General features: G+C 45.1%; 1 protein-coding gene across 4 annotated transcripts in view; it reads left to right on the top strand.

Annotated features, from left to right (window-relative positions):
• AGPS (alkylglycerone phosphate synthase) overlaps positions 1–26,836 on the top strand; it is a 70,654-nt gene continuing 43,818 nt past the window's right edge. Inside the window, exon 1 of one of the 4 annotated variants that reach the window (XM_081876623.1) lies at positions 1–65. In XM_081876623.1, the coding sequence (XP_081732749.1) occupies positions 16–65 (50 nt within the window). In that variant the 5' untranslated portion in view covers positions 1–15. Of the gene's footprint in view, positions 70–20,646; positions 20,914–21,291; positions 21,321–26,836 lie in introns of those variants that run through there. The other 3 variants (XM_081876624.1, XM_081876622.1, XM_081876625.1) reach the window with 3 other exon arrangements.

The following is a 26,836-nucleotide window of genomic DNA, read 5'->3' as shown; positions in this document are numbered from 1 at the left end:
ACAGGACATGCTGTAATGGGAAATGAAGCACGATGTCCACCCCAAAACCTTTGTGGATGGAAACAGTAGGTAGAGCATGAGACTCTTCATCTCAGGGTTGTGGGTTTGAGCCCCACACTGGGCAAAGAGGAGGCTGGACTAGATGAGCCTTTGTGATTCTATATATTGAACTGTCTGGCTGGACTGAGAACTGGGAATGAAGCATAAGGTTGGGTCTTGCCAGTGTGGTGTAGTGGTTAAGAGCGGTAGTCTCGTAATCTGGTGAACCGGGTTCACGTCTCCACTCCTCCACATGCAGCTGCTGGGTGACCTTGGGCCAGTCACACTTCTCTGAAGTCTCTCAGCCCCACTCTCCTCACAGAGTGTTTGTTGTGGGGGAGGAAGGGAAAGGAGAATGTTAGACGCTTTGAGACTCCTTCGGGTAGTGATAAAGCGGGATATCGAATCCAAACTCCTCCTCCTCCTCCTCTACAATTCTGTGACTCTATTAGAAAAAGAAAACATCATGAACACAAATCATAATGAATGCACAATAAAAATGATGTCTGGAAGTGCCCTCAGGTGGTTTTTGTATATTGCAGAATTCCCCCAACCCCTACATACACACACACACACACACACACACACACACACACTTCTATATTGGAATTAACATGCATAAATCACAGCAAGGATATATCTGCACCAGGAAGTCACTTCCAGTTTTCATTATGTGGAAAACAGCCTTTAGGTTGGAAACATTATGATGCAGTTAATGGACAATGGCCTTGCAAACCTTTTGAATGTTCCTTTTTCAGAGCTGTAATGGCTTTCCCCCAGTAGCATCTGAAGCCTGGTACAGCCTTCCTCTATCTATTCATTTATTTTCAAGTGTTCTGCCTGTGTTTCTGATACTGCAGTGCCCAGCAGACAAAAGGAGCTGTCTTCCCCTTTTCTCTGCAGCCCGCAAAAGCAATAGTACTGCTGTCCAATGTCAGGGCTTCTGTTTTAACCCTTCCCCCTATCAACACACAAGGGAGCCATATCGCTACATAACAAGGCACTGTAAATTAGCTTGCAAGTAAAATGATGGGATTGTCAGAGTTGATGACCCACATTTTGATGAGCTGTGCAGTTTCCCCATTTGTGATCTGCATCCACTGTGCCTTTTATTCTGCAGTCCTGCGTACATTTAAGTAAGTCCATCGAATGGAGTGAGTGTTATTTCTGAATAAACAGGTAGAGGAGTGTGCTAGAAGGCATTGGCCATCCCTTTTTAGGGCCCCTGGGGTGTGGAACCTGTTGGATCTCCTGATGTTGGTTACAACTTCCGTCTTCCTTGATCACTGTCCATGACAGTAGAGGTATTGGGAGTTAAGAGTCCAACAACATCTGGAGGATGAAAGTTTATCCACCCCTGGACCCGGGCTACCGTAAATCTTGTTGCATTCGTCAGAAAGGAGCTACCGTTGTCTAAGAAGTGGGATTGGTTCATGCAAAATGTCATCCCAATAAGGAGAATGAGAAACTTTCTTCTTGGAATAATAGGTTTGGAATTGCCCAAAAAAGATGTTAGATTGTTTTTGTATGCCACAACTGCTGCTAGAACTTTGCTGGCCAAAAATTGGAAATCACAAGAAGTACCAACTGTGGAGGAATGGCAGATGGTGGATTTTTCAGAGCTAGCCGACCTGACCAGAAGAGTCCGTGACCAGAAGGAGGAGGAGTACCAGGAGGATTGGAAGAAATTTAAAGACTATTTAGCTAAATATGCTAAGATAATTTAAATAGAAATACTTGCAAGTACCAGATTGGCCTAGGATTTACATAAGTGATGTTACAGAATAATATGTTTAAAGTAAAAATGAAAAGAAAGAAAGATGTTAATCGATTAAGTAAATTACACGTGAAAATAGTTTTGGAAAACTGTTACAATGATACACATTGAAATTCAGCCTGGGGGAGTCGAGGAAGTCATCCAACAATGTAAAGAAAAATGGAATTATTATACTTATGATTTGTGTGTGTGTGTGTGTGTATGGAAAATCAATAAAGAAATGGAGAAAAAAGGAGAATGAGAAACTTGCTCTGCTCTTCAGCTTTTAGTATCATCCTCCACAGTCACTCAAAATACACTCAAAGCCCTTGTTAGATCATAGAATTGTAGAGTTGGAAGGGACCACAAGGGTCATCTAGTCCAACCCCCCTGCAATGCAGAAATCCTTTTGCCCAACATGGGGCTCAAACCTGTGACCCTGAAATTAATAGCCTCATGCTCTACCAACCAAGCTATCCTACAGATGTTGCGTTACATTGCACAGTGGCACGCCTAAGTTACAGTGATCTGCTTGCACATAATAGTCGTGTCACGGGTAGATCATCTTTTTGTGGGGATTTCAAAATGATTTGCTCCTAGGCACAAAGATTTGTTTTTAAAAACAAGTTCTGAAAATTAAGTCAGAACAATTTCACACATACACAAGCAAACACACACAAGGGCACTGGCATGCAGGTGATGACTGGGCTGCTCAGCTCATCATTCATGACTTCTCTGACATTTGCACAAACCCATTGCTTGTGACAACTGCAAAAGCAATGAAAACAGTAACTGGGGGGAAACAAATGAATTGTTACAGAAAATAACCTGGGTTCAAACTTGTGTGAACTTAATGCATCTGAGAAAGTGGGACTTAAGTGTTATCTTCAGATATATATTTCGATGCAGTGCCAGATTCAACAAGGGTTTCCTCTAGTGCAAATGTGAGAGCAAGGTTGATGGTTCTATCTGGAAAGCTTAAATGCTTGTGCTGACAAAATGCTAGCAAAATCTGCTGTATATTTTGAAAAGTGGTTTGTCCAGCCATCTATCCACCTGTTCTCTATAGGTTGAGACACCTCTTGAGACATCATTGCCAAACTTGGCCCTAGAAGATGGGGGTGGCAATTTTCTGCAATGTTGTGGATTATGCTCATCCATAAATATATGTAAAAGGGCAGAGTGGGGAGATCCAAACCCAACATGCTAAAAAATATGGTCACTAAAAGAGGCCACAAACATACCTAATAAACCCGGCAGAATAAGGGCCAAAAGAATGGGTAGATTAAAATGGTTTTGGCCAGCATTTAGAAACAGACAGGGATGGTGACAGCTGTGTCTCCCTGGTCAGAGCATTCCACAAACAGGGAGCCACCATTGAGAAGGCCCATTTTTGTGTCCAGCTGCAGCACCTCCCTCAGAGGAAGCATACAAAGTAGGGCCTCAGATGACAAATGCAAAGTCTGAGTTGGTTCATGTGGGGATAGGTGGTCTTTGAGGTAATCCTGTTCTGAGCTGCATAAGGCTTTATAGATCTTAAAGACTTTTTTGAAGGTAGGGACTATAACTCAGTGGTAGACCACACACTTTGCCTGTAGGATGTGTAAGGTTCAACTCCTGGCATCTCCTCCCCCCCCCTTTCAAAAACTGGTAAGATAACAGGTGATGTGCAATATGGCTGTTGCTACCAATCAGAGGTAATCTTTACCATAATAAAAGACAAAAGTGGAAATGACCTAACAGAAGCAGAAGACATCAAGATGAGGTGGCAAGAATACACAGAGGAATTATACCAGAAAGAAATGGATGTCTCGTACATCCCAGGTAGTGTGGTTGCTGACCTTGAGCCAGACATCCTGGAGAGTGAAGTCAAATGGGCCTTAGAAAGCACTGCAAATAACAAGGCCAGTGGAAGTGATGATATTCCAGCTGAACTATTTAAAATTTTAAACGATGATGCTGTCAAGGTGCTACACTCAATATGCCAGAAAATTTGGAAAACTCAGCAGTGGCCAGAGGTTTGGAGAAGATCAGTCTACATCCCAATTCCAAAGAAGGGCAGTGCCAAAGAATGCTCCAACTACCGCACAATTGCACTTATTTCACATGCTAGCAAGGTTATGCTTAAAATTCTACAAGGCAGGCTTAAGCAGTATGTGGACCGAGAACTCCCAGAAGTGCAAGCTGGATTTCGAAGGGGCAGAGGAACCAGAGACCAAATTGCAAACATGCGCTGGATTATGGAGAAAGCTAGAGAGTTCCAGAAAGACATCTACTTCTGCTTCATTGACTATGCAAAAGCCTTTGACTGTGTCGACCACAGCAAACTATGGCAAGTTCTTAAAGAAATGGGAGGGCCTGATCACCTCATCTGTCTCCTGAGAAATCTCTATGTGGAAGAAGAAGCTACAGTTAGAACTGGATATGGAACAACTGATTGGTTCAAAATTGGGAAAGGAGTACAGCAAGGCTGTATATTGTCTCCCTGGTTATTTAACTTATATGCAGAATTCATCATGCGAAAGGCTGGGCTGGATGAATCCCAAGCCGGAATAAAGATCGCCGGAAGAAATATCAACAACCTCAGATATGCAGATGACACAACCTTAATGGCAGAAAGTGAGGAGGAATTAAAGAACCTTTTAATGAGGGTGAAAGAGGAGAGCACAAAATATGTTCTGAAGCTCAACATCAAAAAAACAAAGATCATGGCCACTGGTCCCATCACCTCCTGGCAAATAGAAGGGGAAGAAATGGAGGCAGTGAGAGATTTTACTTTTTTGGGCTCCATGATCACTGCAGATGGTGACCCCAGTCACGAAATTAAAAGACGCATGCTCCTTGGGAGAAAGGCAATGGCAAACCTAGACAGCATCTTAAAAAGCAGAGACATCACCTTGGCAACAAAGGTCTGTATAGTTAAAGCCATGGTTTTCCCAGTAGTGATGTATGGAAGTGAGAGCTGGACCATCAAGAAGGCTGATCGCCAAAGAATTGATGCTTTTGAATTATGGTGCTGGAGGAGACTCTTGAGAGTCCCATGGACTGCAAGAAGATCAAACCTATCCATTCTGAATGAAATCAGCCCTGAGTGCTCACTGGAAGGACAGATCGTGAAGTTGAGGCTCCAATACTTTGGCCACCTCATGAGAAGAGAAGACTCCCTGGGAAAGACCCTGATGTTGGGAAAGATGGAGGGCACAAGGAGAAGGGAACGACAGAGGACGAGATGGTTGGACAGTGTTCTTGAAGCTACAAACATGAGTTTGACCAAACTGCAGGAGGCAGTGGAAGACAGGAGTGCCTGGCGTGCTCTGGTCCATGGGGTCATGAAGAGTCGAACACGACTAAACGACTAAACAACACCAATCAGAGGAAACAGTACTGAAATACAGTGGTACCTCGGGTTAAGTACTTAATTCGTTCCGGAGGTCCATTCTTAACCTGAAACTGTTCTTAACCTGAAGCACCACTTTAGCTAATGGGGCCTCCTGCTGCCACCGCGCCGCCAGAGCACGATTTCTGTTCTCATCCTGAAGCAAAGTTCTTAACCCAAGGTACTATTTCTGGGTTAGTGGAGTCTGTAACCTGAAGCGTATATAACCCGAGGTACCACTGTATATGGACAAATGTTTTGACTTGGTATGAGATGACATCACTGGATAGTGTAATTACCGTCTTCTACCAATAGGTGACACTCAGTTATTAGTTTTGTAAGCCAAATAGACTATGTGGTTGGTGTACACCGGGGTCCTCAAACTTTTAAAACAGGGCCAGTTCACTGTCCCTCAGACACTGTTGGGGGCCGGCGCAGCACGGCGGCTTTGTGGTGGGGTTCTGCAATGGCTGGGCGGGCTGGATTTAGGACCCTGATGGGCCGTAGTTTGAGGACCCCTGCTCTACTGCTACAGCACTGTGGGGTGCCATACCCTCCGAGAATCACTGATCCAAGTCATGATACACAGTTGTCACTAAGTGACAGCAGAAGGAGAGCCAAAGATCTCTGAAAACCAGTTGAAGGAGAGCCAAAGACAAGGGAGCCGGTGAAAAAGCCTTGCTCGCTTCTCTCCTTTGCTGCCTTCCAGTTTTTTCTGACTTAATCCAGCCACCCCACTGAGCTCTGCCTACTGCAAGCAGTCCCTGTTGCCATCACTGCATGCTGAAGGCGGCCTAGCATCGCACAGACCTCAAGTGCAGCCTCCGGACAATTTTGAATGTGTCTTTTTTGAGAGTCACAATTCTGTAGTTCGGCCAGTTCCATTTGGTAAATCGGATCAGCAATTTATTCCTCGGTCTCCTTTCTCCCTGCCCTGATGTGTCCTGGCCTTGGGCCTCCATCTCCCCCAGGCTGCGTGGTAAACAAGAGCCCCCTTGTTTCCCCACCCCAGGTTTCCTGACCCCTTCGCTTCTCTGGCGGGGCCTTTCCCTAATGGCCCCTCTCCGTGGCAGCTCAGCTCTTCCCACCCCTGCCCCCCATCCCTCTGGCCCTGGGGCTCCTGTCCAGATGGGTCTGTGTCCGTCATTCAAGCGGGGGGGGGGGGGCTTCTACAGAACCTCCCCTGTCGCCGCTGCCACCCCAGTTTCCCCCTTCAGAGCCTCTCTTACTAGGCTGACCCCAGGCCAAACTGAACTCCAAGTTGAGGTCGATGTTCTCCTGCTTCAGTTTGTCCTCCAAGCGGGGCAGTTTCTTCTCCAGCGAGGATGCCGCCATCTTCCCCTCCTCCCTCAGAGCCGCTGGCACTGCCGCCACCACGCAGCCAGAATACACAAACATCGCAGTGCGCACGCACCAAAAGGACCAACCAGGCCACCATATTCTCCTCCTGCTCCTCTTCCCACCGCAAAGGCTCAGCTCCACTTTTGCCCAATGTGCCCGTTTTGCCTCACAGCTTTTCCTCACTTTATGCATGTGCAAGGGTACTAAAGCGCTGCCCGAGCTCAGTAACAACACGGCTGCGCCATCAGTAATATTTTGGACGTTCTCCTTACCAGTACTTGTGCATCTTGGGCAGGCCGCATTTAGGAGGCTGGCGGGCCGGATCCGGCCCACGGACCATAGTTTGAGGACCCCTGGTGTACACTGTACAAATATCTCAACCCCCCCCCCCTGCCAAACCAAACCCTTTCATTTTGAAATAATCACCCTTATGTTTAAAATGAGATTGAAAACCAAAAATGGACTGGAGTTTTTCAAAGTGTACCCAAGAACAAATGAAATCCTAATAATAATGTATAGGGTCATTACTAGATAGGCATATGAATATTTAAATAGCGATGTAGAGGAGAGGAAGGAGTGTTTGATAAATATTTCCGTTCTCATTTGGAAAGAGGGAGAATAATGCATTCATAATGCCATATAATGATGATTAACTACTTTGTGATCCAGCCGTAATTAGGGAGGGTACTTATTGGCGCCCGCTAAGAAACATTTTCAGTCGGTATATCTCGCACTGAAGAGTTCTCAGAAGAACTTCCTTAGGAAGGATATGGTCTACTGACATTAATCATGCAGTATGGAAGAAATTAGCTAGCAGGATGGACCCAAGTAATTATGCTCCAATTACCACTGTATTGATCCAAGGGCAATTAGTTGAATGGCTCGGGCTGCAATCCTAAACACTCTTACAAGGGAGTAAACTTGTCCTCCTATAGGTGAAATAAGTAAAAATTGCAGATATACAACTAAAATGTAGTAGATGAACTGGGAAGCTGGGTTCATTCTATCAGTTCCACTGAAAGGCCAGTTCCATCCAGCCTCCTCAATGGGATAACTCTGTTGGTAGAAACAAAATAAAAAAATTCCTTCCAGTAGCACCTTAAAGACCAACTAAGTTAGTTCTAGGTATGAGCTTTCGTGTGCATGCACACTTCAGATCTGAAGAAGTGTGCATGCACACGAAAGCTCATACCTAGAACTAACTTAGTTGGTCTTTAAGGTGCTACTGGAAGGAATTTTTTTATTTTGTTTTGACTATGGCAGACCAACACGGCTACCTATCTGTTGGTAGAGCATGCGACTCTTGATCTCAGGCTTGTGGGTTTGAGCCCCACATTGGGAAATGATTAATTGTCATCTGGTAGCTACAATTCAGGCTGCCTCCTGGGACGGAGTCATTATAACAAGACCAGCTCCATCAGGTACCTTCTCCTTTCAGCTGATTCCATTTGAGATGGTCATTGTAAGAACTGTTCTTTCAGAAGAATAGAAGCATAACCATCTGAACCCATCCCACTTACCATTCCCCTCTCCCCCTCTCCCCCTCTTTTCTTCCTAACAAAAAATAAATAGAAATAAATGCTTGATGAATTAAAAAACCCCTCTATTCTACCCTGTTCCCTCTTTGTTTAAACCAATTCATGAACCAAGAACTTATACACTGACCACTAATAATAAACCATATGTTGTAGATATTATTCCGCATTTATTATGTTATTTTTGTGATATACAAATGACAGGTATACTTATTTGTATAACATTATTCTTGTGTATAAAACCCAATAAAAAGCTTTTTTAAAAAAACCACACAAAACCTGTTCTTTAAGGATTGACACCCTTTTGTGCCTTTTTTTGTGTGTAAAAGACATCTAATTGTTTGTATGTAAGCTGCTCTTTGAGACTTTGGGCTGAAGAGTGGGGTAGAAATGCTTTTAAAAAATATTTGATTGAGTTGAACTACATGTACCTCTCTGTGTGCGTGTGGCAGTGAGGTAATGGACAATCAAAGACCCAGAACTATTTTTGCAGTGGTTCTATTTCATACCCAATCAGCATGAAAGGGGGGCTTTTTAAGCCACCGCATTCTCCAAAGCTAGACTTTTAGGAACTCTGAAAACGCAAGGTGCTTCAATAGAGGAGTGTGCAAGTTGTTGCGTACTGTGGAACTTTGTGGAAAACACAGCGCAAGTCACTCGGAATGGAAACAATGGAGCGCTCCAAATCATTGGCCCATGGAAAATAACAGATCTAGCTGAAAGGCAACGTGCGGAGCTTTGCAGTGATTGTTGCAATGGATCCCTAATTAGAAGTATTGTGCAATTGTAAGACAGTTGTATAATCTAAGGTTGTATAATTATATGTTTGCGGCATAATCTGAATTGTATAATCTAAGAAGGGGCATGGCTGAGAGGGATGTGGTCATGACTTTCATGAAAGGGCCCCTCACTTCTGAATTTGCCACTACACTAATGATGTGTAGGTGTGTTAATGTAGATGGCCACATAAGGGAGGGTATACACGAACCTATTGCGGGAGGCCCAGATTTAAGAAAAGGTTACAGTCTGGCACACTCCATGCGTAGGATGGGCCTTAATTTCCTTGTGAAAGCAACTTCATACATTATAGCACCTGAAGGGACCAATTGCTGAAGGGACTTTTGTTGAGGTGAACAAGTGTAATAACTTACCTGAACCAGCTTGGGGCAACAGACAGAAAGGCAAGCTATTCTTCCCTTACTGATTCCTTATTAGCTGCCTGTAGATTGTCCTCTCTCAAGCTTCCTTCCTGCTTCCTCTCCAAGGCCCCCTCCAGACAGCATTTTTTCTTGCGAGTGCATATAATAACAAAGAGCTTGACTTCAATGTTCATTTCTAATGGCTTCGTTCTGGACCATCTGTTCCTCTTCCTCCTTGCAAGTGATATAAAAAATTGGGGTTTGGCTTTTGCTGCCCAATTCCCCATGGGACTCTGAGTCCCCTAAGTCCACGATCGGCCAGAGATGAATGGATGGAGGCAGGATGCAGTGGGAAGCAAGGCAGATATTTATTTTTTTCTGTTGCAGCAGAGTCCCCTCCCCTCCTTCCAAGGAGAGACCCTAAGCAAAAGTGTGCAGGAACCTTTTAAAGACTTTTGACATTGCTCAACCCCCTTAGCCAAAGACCACCTCAAATTCATCATACGTACATCATAGGAGGCGGTCTACAGCAGAAATCGTGCCTGCCAGGATACCTGATAATGGTTGCCGATTGCATTACCTGGGCAGTCTGGCCATTCTTTCGTGATGGTTAATACTTTAGTTCCTAAATCCAGGTCACAGGCTCACCCTAAAGGTAAAGGTAAAGGTCCAGTCGTAACCGACTCTGGGGTTGCGGCGCTCATCTCGCTTTATTGGCCGAGGGAGCCGGCGTACAGCTTCCGGGTCATGTGGCCAGCATGACTAAGCCACTTCTGGCGAACCAGAGCATGGCACGGAAATGCTGTTTACCTTCCCGCCGGAGCGGTACCTATTTATCTACTTGCACTTTGATGTGCTTTTGAACTGCTAGGTTGGCAGGAGCAGGAACTGAGCAACGGGAGCTCACTCCGTCACGGGGATTCAAACCTTCTGATTGGCAATTCCTAGGCTCTGTGGTTTAACCCACAGCACCCTACTAATACACAAATAAGCCCTTAAAACAGGATTTGTAGGCGAAAAGATAATGGGAAGGTTTTCCCCATTTGCCTTCCTTACCGTCATTGGGAGAGTCAAAATGGCTTAAGGATTGCTATCCTGTACTAATTTCAGACACATGGTTTACAGTATATTTAGATATGTCAGCATTAATTAATATTTATTCTATATTTGAGACCTTAGAATTCTTAAAACACAAGATGTTCTTCTATTCTCCAGCATTATTGTCTGCACTCCTGGCATTCCATTGTTTCCGTCACTGCTGACTGCCTTCACTGTTTTGTTTTTAAAAAACCATCAGAAGTTTGTTGCATTGGGATTCCATGGGAGCCTATGCTCCCTATACAATTCTGCTTCAGTGTAAATGGGTTGTCTTTTTGAGGAAGGAAAAACAGACACAAATAAACCAAGTGGAGGTTCCAGAGGCATCCTGGCTTTTAGAGATGGATAGAAAGAAAGAGAGAGATTGTGTGAGAGGGCAAGGGTTGCAGTCAGGAATGGGGCCACCGACTCTCCTCATAACTGCTGCTGCCTTCTTTCTTTTATGACCAAAACAGTTTGAGGAAGACTCTGCTGTGTTTTCCTGAGCAGCAACAGCCAGGCTAGAAACCTGAGAAGGAGCTTATCTCAGAAAGGCTGAGGATGGATGACCAAAGGAGAACAAACAAACTCTATATTGTGATTTATGGCAGCAGTATTTCTCACATAGGCTTTGAATGTCAAAGGCAGCCCCTTTGCATTGTATATGAGGAGTGACTATCTTGAAATCATTAAAATTAATACTGGGGACTGTTATTGGAAACATCTAATGGTGCAATGGCTTGATATAATCTTTTTTTGTGTGTGTGATGAAATTAGGTGTTCCTTCAGGTTGCTGTAGATTGAAATCAATGCTCCAGTTTCATTAATACCAGTGAAACTAGGTTGGTTACCCAGAGCTATTTGCTTGAGACATGATTCTTCAGCACACATGCTCTCTTCTTGAATTAGATGTGTGGAAGATCCCGTTTTTGAACCAGGATTTGATGCCTTTGGTTCCTCCCTACACATTGTGTCTCACTCGCTGGATCATCACCTTGTCGTGGTGAGTGGGCTTGCACGTTCCTATGACCCTTGTGAGCGAAGCCATCAGGAATCTCGTACTCCCAGCAGGATCACCCAAGGCAATAAGGTCAAAGGGAAGGAGCTAGACAAAGAATGATCCAAGAAGTCCTCAGCGGCAGAACAGGCAGATGATAACAAGCGGTATGTTACAATGGCTGTGAAGGCGGATGAAGGCTGCAACAGATAATAATCTACCAGTCGTCGTGACTTCTCATGCCATCGGAACAGAGCCCTACTGCGAAGACTCTGTGTTGGTCAGCGTGCACTGATCTACACACATAAAACAAATTCACGCACAGGCATCTTCCAAAAACCCATCCCAAACCCAAACCCCAAAAGTCCCATGGCGATCAACAAATGACAATGGGGGCAGGATCGTGATATCTGGAAGCCCCTAGTCATGAACCGGCACATGGGCAGCGGATACAGATTCAGTCGTTCTGACTCAAGGAACGAGGCAGTTGAGCAGCTTGGCAGCTGTATCCATGACTGAGCAGTCCTTTTTAGGATCCACTCTGCTAACTCTGAAAAGGGGAGGGGCTAGAAAAGGTGCCCTAAACATAGTCTGCCTCAGCGGCGTAGCGTGGGTTGTCAGCACCCGGGGCAAGGCAAGTAATTTGCGCCCCCTAACCCGGGGCAAGGCAAGTAATTTGCGCCCCCTAACCCGGGGCAAGGCAAGTAATTTGCGCCCCCTAACCCGTGGATTTGCGCCCCCATACCCTACAAATCTATGCCTATGAATGATGGCCCCCCTCTCTCTCTCTTTCTCATATTCCAATTGATTCCCATTTCGGCCGATCGATCCCCCAAGCTCTCACCCAGCGAAATTCGTGCGTAATTACGCTTCGCCATCCCTAATCCTGCCGCTTCCACCGGGAAATCATGACGGTGCATTTCTCCTCTCCAAACTTTCCCCGGCCCTTTGCCGGCCGGCGCAGCCCTTTTGGCTACGAGCTCCCCTCCTTCTCTGCCCGCTTCCGACCCCACCTCCCCGTCCAGCCTCCCTACCTCCTGAAAAAAGGCGCCGGCGCCGAGCAGGACACCCCCGCGGCCATCGGAGAGAGGCGGGGCCGAGGGAAGCAAGCGAATGGGCGAGGCGGGGGTAGGTGGCCACGGGGGCGGGCGCTGCCGCAGTCCTCGGGTGGGCAAGGTAGGAGCAGGCGGAGGCTGGCCGGCCGCTCTGACAATAGGGGCGGGCCGAGGGCACGACGGGGCTGGGCCCTCTGGACTCGCGCCCCCCCCCAGATGTTGCGCCCGGTGCGGCTGGCACCCCCGGCACCCCCCACGCTACGCCACTGGTCTGCCTCCCTTTCCCCCTGACTGGATTACCGCGCCCAGTGGGGTCACCACCCAGTGGTCGTAAAAGACAACTGAACTTGTGGAACACGGAATATACAGACTTTGTCAGATAGCGAGTGTCTTGAATGCAGAATTGCCATCATTGCAAGAGAGCTGTGACGTTTTAACATCGATATTGCCGCGCTTCAAGAGACTCAAAGAGCAGGTGAGGGACGACGGATAGAAGAAAAAGGAGGCTACGCATTCTTTTGAAAGGTCAAAGCACGCAAGTAGATAAATAGGTACTGCCGTGGCAGGAAGGTAAACGACGTTTCCGTACGCTCTGGTTTACGTCACAGTGTTCCGTTGCACCAGAAGTGGCTTAGTCCTGCTGGCCACATGACCTGAAAAGCTGTCTGTGGACAAACGCCAGCTCCCTTGGCCTGAAAGCGAGATGAGCACCACAACCCCATAGTTGCCTTTGACAGGACTTAACTGTCCAAGTATCCACTTCCTTTTGCCTTTTTTACCTTTTACATTGTGTTCCAGTGAAAGAATGTTGTTGGTGATCCAGATTGTTAATCTCTGTTCCTCTCAAAATATTACTGTGTAGCTTTCTCTAAATTAGAAGTGTGAGAGAACAGCTTTTATAGAAATATGGGGTGGAGACCTATTCCACAGAATCCAAAGACCTATTCCACAGAATCCAGAATGCTAAAATGTTCCAAAGCAGTAGCATCCTCCCCCAAAATTCAGGTTCTGTGTATCAAAAATATCTCTAGATTTTCCTCTTTACATGCATGGGAACACAATCCATTACATAGAGAAAGCATCGAAGCCCAGATTCCTTGCATCACAACATTTCCGGCTTCTTCACACCTCACAACCCCTAGCAAAGTTTGACTTACCATTTTTCAGCCTCCGGAAAGGAAAAACCATACATAAACTTGCACGGGCACACACAAAGGTATAATTTTTGCTGTGTAGTCGCTAATATATTTTCCTGGCTTAACTTGGAACTGTTATCTTCAAGGTTGGAACAAACCGCTTAAAGCTTCTTTATTATACTAACAGCTTAGGTTTTTAAAATAAAACATTTCAAAATGGAAGGACAGAACATGGTAAGGGAAAAATACAGTGATGCATAGCTCACTTGGTAGAGCATAAAACTCTGAATCTCAGGGTGGTGGGTTTGAGCCCCATGTTGGGCAAAAGATTCCTGCATTGCAAGGGGTTGGACTAGATGGCCCTTGTGCTCCTTTCCAATTCTATGATTCTTTAAAATCATTATACGTAATAAGTAACAAATAAGCGTAAACAAGCATTGACTTACTAGGTTGTGAAATACAGAAGTTTGTCTTTCATGCTTTTGCTTTATTAGGGTTGTCTACTTACTAGAATCATTTTTAGATAATACTGTTTCATCGTGACCCCACCCTTGAGCCAAGATTTTATGGCCTTTGTGTCCTCACTACAGCCAGTGAACAAAAATGTTGTTGGTGATCTAGATTGCTGATTTCTGTTCTTCTCAAAATGTTCCCCAAGGCAAACGGTGAAGTTGGTAAACAAACTTAGATTATAACTTATTAGAATTCAGGATGGGTTCCTGGTAGCATTCTGAACTCTTATTTGTAACATCATATTTCAAAAAGGACACTTCTGCTTTGAAACTCTGATAAACTTTTTTTAAAAAAAACAAGAGACTTCTAATAGCTTTGTGAGAAGTTTATATTTTGAGGAAATCTGCAGAAGACCAATGAATTCAAGACAACAAAAGAAAATCCCCAAGTAAATAAATAAGTGAAAGGTTTGAGAGAATGGATAGCCCTTGAGTCCTTTTTAGAAAAAAAGTTAAGAAACTAACAGTGGAATCCAACTATACGTACTCAGAAATATATCCTACTGGTAAATACTGATGAGTGAAGGATTGCAGCCTACATAACCAGCCAACCATTATGAGACCAAGTAGTTATTCAAGGTAGTTAGTATGTGCCCGTCTGGTTGAAAATACAAGCTTTATCTTCATCCCAAGGTGTTGGCTGTACAATTTCTTGCAATCCTTATTCAAACGAACTCTCCGCCTAATTTCACCATAAGGATTATATTTACATCAAGTCATTGCATCACTATGTAAATACAGTTTGTGGGTATTGTTTATTGTACTTTCATGTCCATTCTGACAATCCTTCTGTGGGTTTAAGAATGTTTTCATTCAGGGAGAGGGCAATGGTTTTAATTAAGGATTACTACATGAACATTTCATAACACTTTGTTTAGCAAGGTAGTTAGAAGTGGAAATGAAATCTTTTAATAATAATTGTGTGTGTGTGTGTGTGTGTGTGTGCACGCGCTTTAATTTCTCAAGAGAGCTAGGCACACAGGTCAAACCAGAGGAAACAACGAGTGTGATACAGGCACAGCAATCCAAACTAAATCAATCCAGTATGCTTAGTGGCTGCCAACAATATTGTTGTTGTTTAGTCGTTTAGTCGTGTCCGACTCTTCGTGACCCCATGGACCAGAGCACGCCAGGCACTCCTGTCTTCCACTGCCTCCTGCAGTTTGGTCAGACTCATGTTGGTAGCTTCGAGAACACTGTCCAACCATCTCGTCCTCTGTCGTCCCCTTCTCCTTGTGCCCTCCATCTTTCCCAACATCAGGGTCTTTTCCAGGGAGTCTTCTCTTCTCATGAGGTGGCCAAAGTATTGGAGCCTCAGCTTCACGATCTGTCCTTCCAGTGAGCACTCAGGGCTGATTTCATTCAGAATGGATAGGTTTGATTTTCTTGCAGTCCACGGGACTCTCAAGAGTCTCCTCCAGCACCATAATTCAAAAGCATCAATTCTTTGGCGATCAGTCTTCTTTATGGTCCAGCTTTCACTTCCATACATCACTACTGGGAAAACCATAGCTTACAATACGCTGCATCCAAACCCAGCTCAGTGCTGACTGATACTGACAACAGCCAGCAGAAAGTGCCTGAGCTCAGCGGAGGACCAAATATTTGCAGCATCTCTAATGCCACCGGACACATTGCCCACCAACTGCTTCACCCCAACCCCCACATCTCACGAGTTGTGCCAACAGCAACAATTGATCTAGTCTTGCTGCCAACACTACTGCTACTTGAGGGGGCACTCTCAGCATCAGGTGGTGGTCTGCCGCCCTCCACCAAGGGTACCGCCTTCTCCACTCTCTCTAAATAAATAAATAAATAAATACATCCCAAATTGGTAACAAATCCAATCCAATCACAATACAAACAGATAAGACCAAATTACATTTCAACTTAAAGAACATTTCAGAGGGGCTTCCCACATTCTGGATGTCTGGAGAAATTGTCTCACACATCCCCCCCCCCCCGCTTTCTTCGCTGTTGTTATGCCCATTTCCAAATTCCGATCTTAACCTCTCAAAATATCTTCAGTCGCCGGTGCATATCTCCTCTCATATTAAAGAAATCATTATGTCCATTCGCCTGCCGGAACACAGTTTAAGACATGTTGTTGTCCATCAATAAGGATTCTCAGCGCTGTCTCCCTCCCAAATCTGGGCTGTTGTGCAAGTCTGCTTCATTTAGAGGTTAAAGACGCCGTAAGCTCTCAAGTTGTTTAACAAGCTGTTATTCCAACGTATTTTTGTAGCCCATTTCCTGGGCTGACCTTGTGGATGGGGTCCACGCCAGTTTTACCCGTGAGAATGTTTGGGGCTATTCTTTATAGTCATTAAGTCTGCTGCTGGGTTCCTGTTTGGGAGTGGAACCTAAGGAAACAGTATCAGTGGGAGCATCACCTCCTCACTGGTACGACAGCTGTTCCCCATAGTGCCCTACTTTGGAGGACATAACCTGATTTGGATGCACTGCTCAAAAGAATTCGAAGAAACAAGTGCAAATACATCCCCATCTTCTTAAAAAAAAGCAGTGGTTTTAAAGCACTGTACTGTCTTCACTTGTCAGTACAGAGCGGAGCATCAGAGTTAGCAATGCAGACATTTTTTTTTTTTTTATAAATATTTATTAGAGTTTTTGAATACAAATGCACCGATAATAAACAATCTTACTTCCATCACAACGTAGTTTCATCACTTCTTTGGACTCCCTCACGTCTCCCGCTCCCATTTACATCGTTAAAAGGTTTTTCCAAGCAAATTATCAACTTGTTTACGATCTTATATCCACTCATTTAAGTATAATCTAGCAATTCTCCATAAAATTTATGTTTTCTTTAATCTCACTTATCATCAAATTCAAAATCTAATTTAGTGGTGGCCAATTTTTTATAATCTAGCATCCTTCTTAACATTCAACCAAATTACAATGTTTTTGTAAATACATCTTAAATTTCTTCCAGTCTTCCTCAATCCTCTCTTCTCCCAGGTCTCGGATTCTGCCAGTCATCTCGGCCAGTTGCATATAGTCCATCAGCTGCATCTGCCACTCTTCCAGTGTGGGTAGATCTTGAGTTTTCCAGTTTTTTGTGATGAGTATCCTTGCTGCCGTTGTTGCATACATAAAAAATGTTCGGTCCTTCTTTAGCACCTTCTGGCCGACAATACCCAAAAGGAAGGCCTCTGGTTTCTTGGTGAAGGTATACTTAAATACCTTTTTCAGCTCATTATATATCATTTCCCAGAAGGCCTTCACCTTAGGGCATGTCCACCAGAGGTGAAAGAATGTTCCTTCATTTTCTTTACATTTCCAACATTTATTATCAGACGAATGGTATATTTTGGCAAGTTTAACTGGGGTTATGTACCATCTATATATCATTTTCATTACATTTTCCTTCAGAGCATTACATGCAGTGAAGTTCAGCCCAGTGGTCCATAACCTTTCCCAGTCCTCAAACATAATGTTATGCCCAATGTCCTGTGCCCACTTTATCATAGCCGATTTAACCATTTCGTCTTGTGTGTTCCATTTTAACAGCAAGTTATACATTCTAGATAGTACCTTAGTCTTTGGTTCTAACAATTCTGTTTCTAACTTCGATTTCTCCACCTGGAACCCTAACTTTTTGTCATTTTTAAAAACTTTGTTAATCTGAGCATAATGTAACCAGTCTCGCACTTTGTCCTTCATTTTCTCCAAACTCTGCAATTTCCAATTGTCTCCGTCTTTTTCTAATATTTCCCAATATTTTGGCCATTTGGCCTCCATATTGGGTCTTTTTCGGGCCTTAGCTTCCAGAGGTGAAAGCCACCTTGGAGTTTTATTTTCCAATAAGTCTTTGTATTTTGTCCAGACATTAAACACTGCTTTCCTGACAATATGGTTCTTAAAGGCCTTATTGATCTTAACCTTGTCATACCATAAGTATGCATGCCAACCAAAAGCATTGTTAAAACCTTCCGGGTCCAGTACGTCAGTGTCTTCGAGAAGTAGCCAATCTTTTAGCCAGCAGAAAGCTGCGGCTTCATAGTACAACTTTAAGTCTGGCAGGGCAAAGCCCCCTCTTTCTTTCGCGTCTGTTAATATCTTAAACTTAATTCTGGGCTTTTTGCCCTGCCAGACAAATTTAGATATATCTTTCTGCCACTTCCGGAAGCACTCCGTCTTGTCCACAATCTGTAGTGTTTGAAACAAAAACAACATTTTTGGCAATACATTCATCTTAATAGCAGCAATTCGGCCTAACAAAGAAAGCTTCAGTTTTGTCCAACTGTCCAAGTCTCTCTTAATTTCAGACCAACATTTTTCATAATTATCCTTAAATAGACTCAGATTTTTTGCTGTTATGTTTACCCCTAGGTACTTTACTTTTTTAACAACAGTTAGTTCTGTTTCTCTCTGAAACCGTTCTGACTCTGTATCTGTCAAATTTTTTCCCAACACCTTGGTTTTCTGTTTGTTTAATTTAAATCCCGCCACCCGACCAAAGTCCTGAATCAATTGTAATACTCTTTTCGTACTAGATTCTGGCTCCTGCAGGGTCAAAAATAGGTCATCTGCAAAAGCTTTAAGAGCAATGCAGACATTAATGGAGATGAGTTTATCTTGAATTTACTGCTGGAATAAACGATCACTGCTTGAAAGTGAGCCGACACTGCAGTTATCCAGAGGTTATCTTCTTTAATCTAAAGATTCTGCAATTGCAACACAGAATGCTGGCAGCCAAATGCTTTTGGAAGTCAAATATAATGACTATATTACATCCATATTGTTCCAGTTGCATAGGCAACTACCTATTACTTTCCCAGCTCAATTTAAAGTGTTGCTTTTGACTGTTCCTCCCTTGCTTTGGATGCCAGGTTATTTAAAAGACCATGTGCACCCTTATGAGCTGGGCCCTGAAATGGGCTTGGGAGCATCTACTCTGTGGCCTGCCCTCAGGATTTTTAATCTTGGCCAGAGCAACAGGCCTTTTCAGTAGTGCTGGCACGTCTTTGGAACCATGTCCTTTGTGCTTACCTTTAAACTGACCTTAAAACGCTTTTCGATTAACCTAGGATTTTATAGATGTTAGCTGCCACCATTTTTATGAAGTCAGTTTCGAATGATTTCAATGATGATTTTGATTACGTACTGTCACATGCTATTTTTTACTCTAAACTTCTGAAAACCACCTTATTTTGTTTTATTGAAAATGATGTTTGAGAGGAAATAAAATTAATTTGAGAGGAAATGTGAACCCCACTGCAAAAGCATTTTAAAAATACAAATAAAAATTCCCCAAACTATAAAGGTAAAGGTACCCCTGACCGTTAGGTCCAGTCGCGGACGACTCTGGTTGCGGCGCTCATCTTGCTTTATTGGCCGAGGGAGCCGGTGTACAGCTTCCGGGTCCTGTGGCCAGCATGACTAAGCTGCTTCTGGCGAACCAGAGCAGAACATGGAAATGCTGTTTACCTTCCTGCCGGAGCGGTACTGGTCGGCAAGCCCTAGGCTCTGTGGTTTAACCCACAGCACCACCATAGAGAGCACCTGACAAACTAAGACCCATGTCCACCAAAAACCAACGTCTTACTTAACAGGGTCGGCCCAGATATTTTGGTGCCTGAGGCAAACTACAAAATTGCAGCCTCCGCCCACCCTCCCTGCCAGTGAAGAAGGGCTGGGTGAAACAGGAGCAAAGGGAGAATAATATCTGGTTGGTCTGCCTAAAATCATTTTGTGATAAATTTAGCTATTTCTTCTCTGCTTTTGCATATCAAACAAAACAGACGTAATCTGAGATTTGGGGCTATAAGGAATATGAATCTTTTTTAAAATTCAATTGACATAAGTTTTTATTGTTATAAGGAAGGGATTGGATAGTTTATACAAAAGAGTTTATTCTAGAAACTTAAAATGTTTTTGTGTGCAGCAACTGTTCACTGCAAACGGCTGTGTCCCTGAAGGGCAGCCTCTGGCTGTGGAAACAAAAGACAGTTAAATCAAAAGAAGTTGCTTCACAAATCGTTTTTGTTGATTGTCGACTGCAGCAATAAAACCGCTATCACAACTTGCCAAAGCACAGCAGATGTGGTTTCAAACTGGATGTTGAGATTCCTGTGGGGTTGGTCTAGATGACCCTTGGATCCCCCAACTCTACAACTCTATGATTCTATGGGATATACATTGGGATCTGCCCCGCTCCATGGATCCTGCCGCCTGAGGTGGCCAACTCACTTTGCCTCATGGGTGAGCCGGCCCTGCACCTAATAAATTGTGCCGGCCCTAAACATTCCTGGATAGCTCTTTGGTTATCTTTTGATTTAACACCAAGGTGGCAGGTTCAATCCCTGTGTGTGCCAGCTGCATATTCCTGCATTGCAGGGGGTTACTAGATGACCCACAGGATCCCTTCCAACTTGACAGTTCTATAATTCCACCAAGGCTGCCCAATCAGGGCGACACCTCTCGCACAGGTCAAGTTTTGCAGGACGGTTTGACCTGCCTGTGTCGCTGGTGGGCCAGGCCCAGGGCCAAGATTCCAACGTTAAGCAGGGGGAGGAGCCAGAAGGGGAGGTGGGCGGAGCCACCGCTCGCGGGTTCCTCTCGTATTGCCCGCTCTCCCAAACAGACTCAGCGGATAATACAGTGGATAATTTGGGCGGGGGGGGGGGGCTGGGCTGGGCCGCGCACGCGCGCCGCGCGGCGGGACAGCCTATAAGTGCCGCGGGCCGCCGCGTTCGACCTTTCACCCTGACGCTGAGGGCTCAACGCGGAAGCGCGATGGCGGCGGCAGAAGGGCCGGCAGGCGGCAAGAGCGGCGCTTCCCCGTCGGCTGCGCACCGGAGGCTGCGGATCCTCTCGGGCCACCTGAGGAGCGGGCCGCCGGAGGCGCACCTGTCCGCTGCCCAGTGCCGAGGGCGGGCGGCGCCGGCGCCGGCTCGCCCTCAGCCGAGCACCTTCCCCAAGAGGCGGTAAGCGGGTGGGGCGGCGGGGGAAGCCTGGGCGAGGGCGGTTCCTCCCCGGTGGGACGCCAGCTGGACGGGGGCTTCCCGAGACAGGGGGCAAGGCCTCGCCCCGCCGCCCCTCGCGGAAAGGGCCCGAAGCCGGTGCTTTCCTTGCAAGAAGAAGGGGACGGAGAGGCAGGAAAAAGCCGTTGCCGCTTTCCGCTATTCCTCCCTTTGGCCTCATTTAATTCGAAAAGAGAGTTTGGGGGCAGACTCAAGTCTCATTTCTCCATAACATCTGAATTAGGAGATCATATGTAGGCCCTGGGCCAGTGCCTGGGTTATTAAATCTAGCCGACAGGGTCTGATTGGTTGGGTCCAGAGCATGGTTCATTACTTGCGGGGGGGGAATGGTCTCTGATGTCTTGGAAAAGGTAGGTGTGTGGCTTCTCCTAAAGAAACCGACTTTGAACACCTTAGACTGGAACAACTGTTGACCAGTAACAAATACACCCTTTGGGAGGATGATGGGGCAGCTACAAGCATGTTTTGATAGCGGATTATTTAGATCTGTTCTAATCTGGGTTCAGGTCTGGCCATGGGACTGAGTTGCCCTTGGTCTTCCTAATGGATATTTGCAGTGGGTGGGAGAGGGTGTGTGTGAGCTTGATCCTGCTTCTTGATCTATGGCTTTTGAGACCATCAACCATGGTATCTTCCTTGACTGGCTCAAGAATGGGAATTTGGAGCACTGTGTTACAATGATTTTGGTTCTGCTTCTGGGACTAAGGAGAGTGGGACTGGGGAAGTACTTTACAGGCTTCTGGAGGTTACGTTATGAGGTGCTGCAAGGCACTATTTTAACTCCATTGTTGTTCAACACCTATATGAAGCTGCCAGGAATAATCATTAGGAGTTTGGAAACAAGGTACCAGCAGCATGCTGATGACAGACAGTTCTATTTCTCCATAACATTTGACTTGGGAGAGAGCATTGGAATCTGCATGAAAGCAGTGGCGAGATGGATAAGGAAATATAAGCTGCATTTGAATCCGGGTAGGATAGAGGCACTGTGGGCGAGTGGTTCCTGTGCCTGAGAAGTTGCTATGAGCTTCAGGTGCCATGTTCAAATAAAGAACTTGTACACCTGTCCCCACTAAAGTATGAACCTTATACAGTGGTACCTTGGGTTAAGAATTTAATTCGTTCCGGAGGTCCGTTCTTAACCTGAAACTGTTCTTAACCTGATGTACCACTTTAGCTAATGGGGCCTCCCACTGCCACCGCCGCACAATTTCTGTTCTCATCCTGAAGCAAAGTACTTAGCCCAAGGTACTATTTCTGGGTTAGCAGAATCTGTAACCTGAGGGGTATGTAACCCGAGGTACCACTGTATAAGGATACAGCTTGTGCATTATACTGCAGGGAAGACACACCCACCCACTCACACCCACCCACCTTCCTGTGTTGGACAAGAAATACAAAAGCTGAATGGGCAAGTCAGTTGATGGTAATGTCCAAAGTAGCTCAGATTCAGTTTCCCCCATTTCTGTTACATAAAAGTCTTGAAGACCAAGTTAAATAGGAGTTATGTGGGGGTGGGGTGGGGTGTTTGCAGTGTATATATCTATGAACCTGTAGAGAATTAAACCCATTTATGACAGCATTTATTTAACTTTAACAGTGCATTTGGTATTTCATATTTCCATTATTGAAGATTATACTAATATGCCACTACAGTAGTGACATTTTGATTAGTAGCTGCTGCTTGGTTAGACCCTGAGTTCCTTGTTTGAATGCTTGAAATTTAGTACAGTGGTACCTCGGGATGCGAACGGGATCAGTTCCGGAGCCCTGTTCACATCCCGAATGGAACACAAGACGCGACGGTGCGTCTGAGCGTGCTCATGCCGCGTTTCGCTGCTTCCGCGCATGCGCGTGACGTCATTTTGAGTGTCTGCACATGTGCGAGCGGCAAAACCTGGAAGTAACGTGCTCCGTTACGTCCGGGTTGCCGCAGAGCGCAACTCGAACGCGCTCAACCCGAAGCGCATTCAACTCGAGGTATGACTGTATTCCTAATTAATACTTGACAGACCACCATAGAACATGAACAGGATGGGGTAGAACAGCCAGGTAGTCAAAACTCCTGTCTGTTTAAATTTTGGTGAACAAGCAGGGTAATGTGACTGAAGCACTTACCAGGTTGGGTGGTAACTCTTTCTCCTGCACAATTTTCTTAATTAAAATTGCATACAGTATGCATAAGATTTCCCCGCAAGGAAATAGTGCGTTTTTGTGGAGAGTTCATTGGGAAAGCGTTGCAAGGAGAGTGGTTTAACCTCTTTCCCACAGTGCCATGGCCCAGATCTGGATTGGATTCTCCTTCAGCTACTATTTGCTGAAATTCTAAGCAGTGGAACGTCCACTTATGAATCTCAAGCATCTTGTCTTGTTTGGCTTTAAGAAACTTGTTGACTTTATCTAGATTTACTCTCGGTGCATAGTGCCAACAGCTCCCTCTCCCCCGATACCTTTTCTTAAGAAATCAACCTTTTATTTAGGTAAGGATATTCATACTGTGAGGCAAATGGTTACAGAACAAAATGTGAATTACTTTGCTTGTTAAGGGAGTTTCCTGGTGGGCAGTAGGAGTTCATGGAATGTGTCAAGAGAAGAGTAGGGTAGCTGCACTGTGAAAGGACTGGGATTAAGTGAACAGAAAAATCATACCTTAAATGACAGCAAAGCCCGGTATACAATGATGTGCATTATCATTAAGTATTATGTGTCCTGCTAAGATATTATCACATGATCTCTTTAACCCCCGCTTTGCCCCTGGCAGGAGCAGACTTGCTGTCTAAAGTCCTACTGACTGTATCTTCAGTCATGAGAAGCCAGTTGCCCAAGGGAGATCAGCCCATAGGCAAGGAGGTTGTCAGGGGTTCAGGAGCAGAGACACAGGAGAAGGAGCAAATGGAGAGTGAGGAGGAGGAATCCGAGGGGGGTGTAGGCAGTGACAGTGGTCAGAGAGATTCCACGAGTCTCTCCAGCGAATCGGAAGATTCACAGAGAGGAGCGCCGATGGCCAGGGCAAGGGGGGTGCCAAGGGGGAAACCCCAGAAGGAAGGGGCCAGCGGGGACTCCCTGAGCAGCAGTTGGAAATCAGGACCAGCGTCCCCACCAGAGCGTAGTGGGGGGGGAGGAGTCCCAGGCATCGGGACCAGTCTTCTCACCACCAGAGGGAGGAGATGAGTCAGGATTGGCCACGCCTCCATCGGAGAGCGGGGAAACGGTCAAGAGGAAAGTCACCGGCTGGGCGCGCGTGCCAAGTTCAAATGTACAGGCGAGCGGCACAGCAGGTAGCCCGGATAGGGAGCCAGGTCCTAAAGCCCGCCGGAAGGAAGGGCAAGACTCAGGGGGGTCAGCGTCAGAAGAGTCCAGGAGGGAGGAAACCCCAGGGGGCAGAAGGACCCAGAGGAGGAAGGAACAGCGCAGGAGGTGGAGCCGCGCTAGGATCTTAAACTGGTGCGGAAGGGGTAGTGACTCAGAGGGGACTTCGCCGGTCTAGGGTCAAGACGTAGGGCTGCACGCTCTGGGGTTTGAAATGGAAACTAAACTTCAATAAAGACTCTTGTACATTACATCAACCAGGCGTTGGTCCTCTGTGAGCTGGGACCTAGAGGCAGCTCTGACAGAGGTCATTAGCAGTTTTTGACTTCTACTTGTTCCTATGATTAAGTAAGCTTTTGCGTGACAGCATTGATGGGCTCAGGTTGTTCCCGAGGCCGCAGGTAGTGCAGAATGTGGTGGCCCTATGCAGCTCAAGCCCAGTATACTTGCCCTGTCTTAACCTTTATATACCCAGTAGGTTACTGCATCTTGCAGGAGCGTTCCTCCTTCAAGTTCTGAAGATCTCAAAAGCTTGCTCTACAGTAGCAGAGAGCTATGCCTCTTCTGTGGAGTGGCACTCCAGTTGAAATGTGACATGTACCTTCCTTATGCACTTTTTTTTGGAAACGACATTCTTGTTCTGATAAGTAATTCCAGCTAGATGAATAGGTTTCTGTGTAGGTGTCCATTCTGTATTTCTTGTAAATTCATCTTTCGTTAGTTTTGTGCTGTTCTGTTACTGTTTTTAATGTATTTGGGACATCACCTTGGGCATATGTGAAAGTGAGAAATAAGAACAACAACGTTCTTAAACACACACACTTCTCTTTTTTCTGCAGCTGGAGGTTGCCTGGTGGAGAAGGAGAAACCATTGACATTCCAAAGGGGTGGAGGGAAATTCCCAGCTGGTGGATCAGTTCCAGAACCAAGCCAACCTCTGTGGGCCATTAGACTATACCTCCGCAGTTGACAAGCCTATACTGGTTCCTTTTACCATCAAAGAGGAAGCAGAGGCATATCTCTTAGTGCTGTGGTTCATAGCACTAAGATCAATATGTCTGTTCTTAGTTCAGGAAAACCAGATCTCCATGCCTTATGTCTTATGATGACAGGCAACAGGTGTGTGTGATTTGCTTTTCTTCTGCTTACTTCCAACAGGGAAGCAGGAAATTTCAGCAGCATGCAAGAGGACTGGTGTCTTCTTTTACTGTGTTTCTACATTCACATGCCTCTGTCAGGGGTCCTGCTTGCTGTAACTACTGAGACCAAGAAAGTACCCCAAGAAAGTACACTGAGACTCCATAGCTGCTGGCAAGAAAGGTGTTTTTGGTCCCCCATTACACGTTAGGCAAATGAGTTGTCATTCTAAGTCATACTCAAACCCATTGGAAGAAATGGTCCTAAGATAGTCATGACAGTTTTAAGTCCACTGATTTCAGTGCATCTACTCAGATTATCACATTGTTGGCAAGATCCATTCATTGACTCCCTTAATTTATACTACAAGTGAAACTTCAGACTGAGTGTTTGGTATTTTTGAAAGTCCCTTACTTTCAAAGTCTCCCTTAAAGACTTTTTAAAAAAGTGGCTGTAGATTCTGTTGCAGATCTTTAAAGAAGAAAAATGTTCTGCTGCATATATTTTGTTTGGGTGATATTAGAGGTCCACTAAGTTTGGATGGGCTTGGTACTCGGTTATTGTTTCTGGTAGCCAAATTTTTGATGCTGTATGGAAGCAAAGTATATATTGTCTTAGCCATGTAGTTTCACATTTCAAGCAACACATTCATCAGAGGATTAAAAATAGAAAACAATAAGATGAAATTTTTTCAGAGTTGGAGAATCTCTTAGCTGTTTGAAAAACTTTCTTCAGTATGTATCAAGAGCGCATTTCTTACTTCAATCATTATCAGCTACTTAATGTCATCTCCTCTTAAGCCAACTGTCAGATCATATTTCAAATGAACATTTTAACCAACAAGAGAAAGTCTCAATAGTGATTTATAGGAGTTTCAAAAATAATTGAAGAAAGGAGGATTTGCTGGTCTTTGCCCTAGGGACTGAACTCCAGGGTTATTGTGGGGTTTGGGCAAGGTTATGTTTTTTCCATTCCCTCGTCACTCATCCACGTTCCTCAAAGATTTCTTGGACGCACGGCAGGGAGTAATCCTTCCAGAACATTTGGAAGTTAATTCCTGTTACCTTTGTCCCTCGGATATACATACAGTGGTGCCTCGCAAGACGAAATTAATTCGTTCCGCGAGTTGCTTCGTCTTGCGATTTTTTCGTCTTGCGGAGGATTCCCCGGGTATTAATGGCTTTAAGAAAAAGGAAGCAAACTCGCAAGACATTTTCGTCTTGCGAAGCAAGCCCATAGGGAAATTCGTCTTGCGAAGCACCTCGAAAAACGGAAAACCCTTTCGTCTAGCGAGTTTTTCGTCTTGCGAGGCATTCGTCTTGCGGGGCACCACTGTAATAAGATACAGTAGCCATCACTAATCACCACTTAATTATCTCTGCCAAGGGTCTTGACAGAGATGACTAACCAGCCATGAGGT

This window comes from Podarcis erhardii (genome assembly GCF_964252035.2).
Source record: "Podarcis erhardii genome assembly, chromosome: 1".
Lineage (NCBI taxonomy): Eukaryota > Metazoa > Chordata > Lepidosauria > Squamata > Lacertidae > Podarcis > Podarcis erhardii.
The sequence above is the reverse complement of the archived record's forward strand: the minus strand, read 5'-3'. Positions and strand labels throughout refer to the sequence as shown.